This window comes from Xyrauchen texanus, chromosome 26, assembly GCF_025860055.1.
Source record: "Xyrauchen texanus isolate HMW12.3.18 chromosome 26, RBS_HiC_50CHRs, whole genome shotgun sequence".
Lineage (NCBI taxonomy): Eukaryota > Metazoa > Chordata > Actinopteri > Cypriniformes > Catostomidae > Xyrauchen > Xyrauchen texanus.
This window is the reverse complement of record NC_068301.1, coordinates 4,682,102-4,688,101: the sequence shown is the minus strand read 5'-3', so window position 1 is coordinate 4,688,101 and position 6,000 is coordinate 4,682,102. Positions and strand designations below refer to the sequence as shown.

Genomic DNA, 6,000 nt, shown 5'->3' with positions numbered 1-6,000 from the left:
CAACCAACTTCATGAGATGTGTCCTGGGATGCTTTTTAAACAGAGTCCCCGTGTGCTGTATGCTGGACACTTGTTGATTGTTGATTGTAAAGGTATTCAATGGAAAGGAGGAGGTGAGAACCGGCTTTTCAATATAACTTAATAGTTTAATGATAAACTTAAAAGACAACACAAACACACACATGACGGACATGTCTGCTAACGATCTCTCTCTCCCACACGGCCCTCTGCAGTCAGCCTTTAAACCTCACAGAGACATAATTAGCCTAATACGGGACCGGCTGTGTAGTATCACGACCCGGCCCCGCCCTCCGCCCTGCCACATTGATCTATTACATTTCGATTTGTTTCAAATAATTTTGTGATTCGTACGTTTCATACGTAGACACAATTTATATTTCATGCTCACTCAGGAAAAAAGGTACAGTTTAAGGTTCAATGGCTGTCACTGTGGTGGTACCCTCAACAAGACCTTTTTTGTACCTGTAGTTAAAATGTATAACTACTGTAGTTTTGGGTACATGATTGTACCCTTAGGACCTATGGTGTAACTTATATGATATGTTCTGCTGGTAACAAAGGATTTCACCATTTTGTCTCCTTAAGGGTAATAATATGTACCCAAAACAATGGTACCACTCCAGTGACTGTTTGTACCTTAAACTGAGAGTGTGTCTCCAGATTAAGCTTTAATATCAAAAGGGATTTAAGATCAGTTGTAACATAAATTCAGTCAAGTGTGTCCAACTTTTTGACTCGTAGTGTATTTGTGTACACATTTCTAGTGTGTCATTTTCAGTGTGACATACATCAGACATGTGCTGATAAATAAAAGCTATTTTTATTCTGATAACAAATCACTCTCAAGTGTATCCTGACCTTGCAATTGTCTTTCTCACTGTAGGAGCGATATGAATCCGCCATAAAGAGATCAACCAAAAAAACATGGGCTGAGATTCGTCAGCAGAGGTGGTCGTGGGCCGGTGGATTGAACCAGACTTCACGTAGAGAGAGTACGTGTCATCCCTCATTAATCACCGTACAGTCCGACCTTTTAATTAGAACTGGAGTTATCACTACCTTCCAATGCATTACTTAGGAATGAGTAGAGACCCTAAAATAAATTAGGAAACTTCTACTGCTGCTGCAAATTTGAGCACTGTTTGTTTTGTGTCTATACGGATAACGTAGAGCAGTCAGTTTGTCTACATTGTGGAATGAAAAGAACGACAGAGAATTTACGACTGTATTTGTTATAGAGGCAGGCGGTTAATATGTGTCAGATTATGATTTTGGTTGCTTAAATTAAAACACGTTGGTTTCGTTGGTTTCACAACCACGAAACTTGCTAACCACTGGCACAATACATCATTTTCATTATATATTTTCTATTATTTCAAAGCATTGATGGATTTTTGGGGAGTGGCTGCTGTTGACTCTTGTTAGTGTCATTAATTAGTGTAATCAGCTGCGTTGTTGGTTGGTAGAGGATTGTGATGTATTCGCCATCATTCACTAAGATCAGACCAAAGACGTTTGAGAGTGGTGTTTGGGGCCGTTTACACTTAAGTTTTTGCGTCCGTCCGCGCTGTTTTTCCATAGTTTTTCTATGTAAACATGTACTAGATATCTTTGAGCATCGTGGTGCATCTTGCTGTTTTTTTTCAGCATCTTGCGCAATGAGCACCACGTTTTGAGACACCTGATTTCTGTTATATGCGTTCCACTGCATCTAGCATTTTTATCACAAGAAAGTATTCAGTCTGAATGGCTTTTAAGGGTGTACACGGTCATAACATAGGGCGTTTATGATGAAACTTTTTCCTATAGATAAAATGTTGGTGTCTGCTGTGACTGAATGTGTATTACAGGAAGTGACATCATATCAGTGTGGTAAAGATTTGATTGACTTTGCATACTCCTACCCTGGTGAAATGACCAGCTGGTTTAGGGTAGTTAGTGCTGGTTTGGAGCTGGTGAAGCTGTTTGACTGACATGGTTTTTTTTTTATGGTGAAGCTGGATGATAAAGGAAGTCTTGCTGGTTAAGCTAGTATGAAAGACTGGTGATGTCACTACCAGCATGCCATGTGAAACACAAAGCTGTTTTTTTCAGCAGGGTAGTATTGATTTATTTTGAACATATAATGTAGATATGATGTAATTATCTAGATATTTAACTTAAAAAAAAAAAACCTGAACTGATCCTTTGGTTTGCATGTAGAGGTGATAATTTAATTGATATACATTTAAAGGAATATTCCGGATTAAATACAAGTTAAACTCAACCGACAGAATTTGTGTCATAATGTTGATTACAACATAAATTTATTTCAGATTTTAAATAAAAATACAAATGTGGTTACAGAGAGGCAATTACAATGGAAGTAAATGGGGCCAATCTGCTATAATGAAAATATCACTGTTTTAAAAGTATAGCCACAAGACGTAAACAACATGCGTGATGAAATTATTTTAGTTTGATAAAATTCTAGCCCTATCTGTGTTAAGTTATAGACAAATTTACAACTTCGTTACCATGACAACATATGACGTAAACCCTACAGCGACCGAAAAAAATGACAATTTAACAACTTAAGTCAAATAATATGCAAGTTTTGACAGAAGAATTAATGTAAAAAAAAACAATTATTATAACATGTCAGCCTTTAAACCCTCCAAATATGGGCCCCCACTGACTTCCATTGTAAGTGCCCCAACTTAACCTTTTTGATATTTTTTGTGGTGAACAACAGTATGCTGTTGATTGAGCTTAACTTGTATTGAACCTGGAATAGTCCTTTAAAAAGAAACAATTTGTAAAGTCAATCAGCATTTATAAATGGTTGTCAGCATGATATGGAATTTCATCTCAAATATAAGATCATCTTAAATGATCGGCTTACGTGCTTAAATAAGAGTGTCCAGCCCCCCTTCCAGCATTTCCCCTGAAAGACTGCATGGCTCTCCAGGAGTTTCCTTCGGGAATAACCTTGTTCCAGTTTCCCGCTCCCCTCGCCTCTCGCTCATGCGGTCAGTATGAACGCTTTGCTCTCTGTGTTGCGTTCTGCAGGCAGATGCTCGGCCTCCACGGTCAACCTGCCACGACAGACGGAGCCTGTGCTAAACAACAGGCTGTCCAAGTCCTCGGCAACGCTCTGGAACTCGCCCTGCAGAAGTAAGAACGGAGCGACTCCCGCGTTTCACCTCCTCCCAATCCCTCCGTCTGGTTTTTGGCTCTTCAGTTCTGTTTTGTCCATTTTGCTTTGTTCATTTCTGGTCGCCTGCTTGCCTGTGCCTGGTGATCGATGGTCATTTTCACACACCCTTTATTCATCCCACAACCCCTTGTTTTTCGTACACTTTTTTGATTGGCACTCTCATTGTTACATCATAGTCTGTGATGATACTTTATGTGGTGAAAATATATTTTATTTTATTCTTTCTTACTTTTTTGTTACAAATCACTTTCACTGTTGGTGTGGGTTGTGGATTGTGATGTTGGTGTGGATTTTTAACCTGATTGTGTGATTTGAAGAGCTGATAATTGAACAATCATAATAAAACTGATGGACTGATAACGTTGATTGTCAAGGATGTGTTATGCTAGCTAGTCACTTTAATTGACTAATCTTATTTTGATCAATTAAAGTAATTGGTCAATAAATAAAGATAACGGATGCTGCGAAACTGTTGGAAGTAGTCTTACTAATATGATATGAAAAACATTCTTTAAATATGTTCAAGAAGAAATAACAGTTTTCCGGACATAATCTGGAAATATTTGTTTAAAAATGTCTTAAAGATTTAAAGGAATATTCCGGGTTCAATACAAGTTAAGATCAATCGACAGCATTTGTGGCATAATATCGATTACCACAAAAATGTATGTTGACTGTCTCACTGTAACCTCGCTTTTTTTCTTGACATTTACATTTATGCATTTGGCAGATGCTTTTATCCAAAGCGACTTACAGTGCACTTATTACAGGGACAATGCCCCCGGAGCAACCTGGAGTTAAGTGCCTTGCTCAAGGACACAATGGTGGTGGCTGTGGGGGTCGAACCAGCAACCTTCTAATTACCAGTTATGTGCTTTAGCCCACTACGCCACCACCACTCTACGAGTTGAAATTATTTTTGGTGGTATTCAGCATTATTCCACAAATGCTGTCGATTGAGCTTAACTTGTATTGAACCCTGATTATTGCTTTTAGTATGTAATTTTGGCACCCCAAGAGTCACCAAACCAATTGCAATCTGTTGATTTGTTTATAATTACAACACTGGTTCAACCAATGGCATGACTACAAGTTTGTTGTCAATGACCAATAAATGGAAAACTGCCTATACAGTGCATTCAGAAAGTATTCAGCCCCCCCTTCATTTTTTTCACATTTTGTTATGTTGCAGCCTTATGCTAAAATGCTTTAAATTATATAAATGTTTTCACATCAATCTACACTCCATACTCCATAATGACAAAGCAAAAAACAGATATTTGATAACTTTGAAACACACTGACATAAGTATTCTGACCCTTTGCTATGACACTTGACATTTAGCTCAGGTGCATCCCATTGCTCTGTATCATCTTCAAGATGTTTCTACACTTTTATTGGAGTCCACCTGTGGCAAATTCAATTTGAGAAGGCACACACCTGTCTATATAAGGTCTCATAGCTAAAAATGCATATCAGAGCAAAAACCAAGCCAGGCCAAAGGAACTGTCTGCACTGCTCAGAGACAGGATTATATTGAGGCACAGATCTGGGGAAGGCTACAAAAATATGTAGGCAGCATTGAAGGTTCCCAAGAACCCAGTGGCCTCCGTAATTCTTGAATGGAAGAAGTTTGGAACGTCCAGGACTTTTCTAGATCTGGCAGCCTGGCCAAACTAACCAATCAAGAGAGAAGGGCCTTAGTAAGAGTGGTGACCATGAACCCGGTGGTCACTCTGGTTGAGCAACAGTGATCACGTGTGGAGATGGGAGAAACTTGCAGAAGGATAAGCATCACTGCAACACTCCACCGATCTGGGCTTTATGGCAGAGTGGCCAGACGGAAGCCTCAACTCAGTGCAAGACCCATGAAAGCCCACTTGGAAGGACTCTCAGACTGTGAGAAACAAGATTCTCTGGTCTGATGAAACGAAGATTGAACTGTTTGGCCTCAATTCCAAGCACCATGACTGGAGGGAACCAGGCACCGCTCATCACCTGACCAATACCATCCCAACGGTGAAGCATGCTGTGGGGGTGTTTTTCAGTGGCAGGGACTAGGGGACTGGTCAGGGTTGATGGAAAGCTGAACACAGCAAAATATAGAGATATCCTTAAAGAAACCCTAGTCCAGAGCACTCAGGACTGGGTCAAAGGTTCACCTTCTAACAGGACGATGACCCTAAGCACACAGACAAGATAACAAAGGAGTGGCTACGGGACAACTCTGTGAATGTCCTTGAGTGGCCCAGCCAGAGCCCGTACTTGAACCCAATCGAAGATCTCTGGAGAGACCTGAAAATGGCTGTCCACCGACGCTCCCCATCCAACCTGATGGAGCTTGAGAGGATCTGCAGAGTAGAAATCCAGAAAATCCCCAAATCCAGGCGTGCAAAGCTTGTTGCATAATACCCAAAACGACTTGAGGCTGTAATCGCTGCCAAAGGTGCTTCAACTAAGTACTAAGTTAAGAGTCTGAATACATATGTCAATGTGATATTTCCGTTTTCTTTTCTTTTTAATACATTTGCAAAGTTGGTGGTTTTTGCTTTCTCATTATGGGGTATGGAGTGTAGATTGATGTGGAAAAAAATGAAGGGGTCTGAATACTTTCTGAATGCACTGTATATTAATAGTAGTATGGTAGTGTGCTGGCCCCAGCATAGTCTCTGTTTAAGTTTCCTCTGCAAGGATATAATGGGTTTTATAGAATGCTGACATCCACATGCAACTGAATGTAGCAACATATGGTATGTCAGCAAAACCGTGCCTGTGTAGCT

The 6,000-nt window shown here is 40.0% G+C and overlaps 1 protein-coding gene across 4 annotated transcripts in view; it reads left to right on the top strand.

Annotated features, from left to right (window-relative positions):
• The window catches only part of LOC127619623 (MAP7 domain-containing protein 1-like), a 69,290-nt gene that overhangs the window by 46,344 nt on the left and 16,946 nt on the right, over positions 1 to 6,000 (top strand). For 2 of the 4 annotated variants that reach the window (XM_052092540.1, XM_052092538.1), the window contains 2 exons: positions 905 to 1,013; positions 3,073 to 3,177. In XM_052092540.1, coding sequence (XP_051948500.1) covers positions 905 to 1,013; positions 3,073 to 3,177 — 214 coding nt within the window. The remainder of the gene's footprint in view (positions 1 to 904; positions 1,014 to 3,072; positions 3,178 to 6,000) is intronic. The other 2 variants (XM_052092542.1, XM_052092541.1) reach the window with 1 other exon arrangement.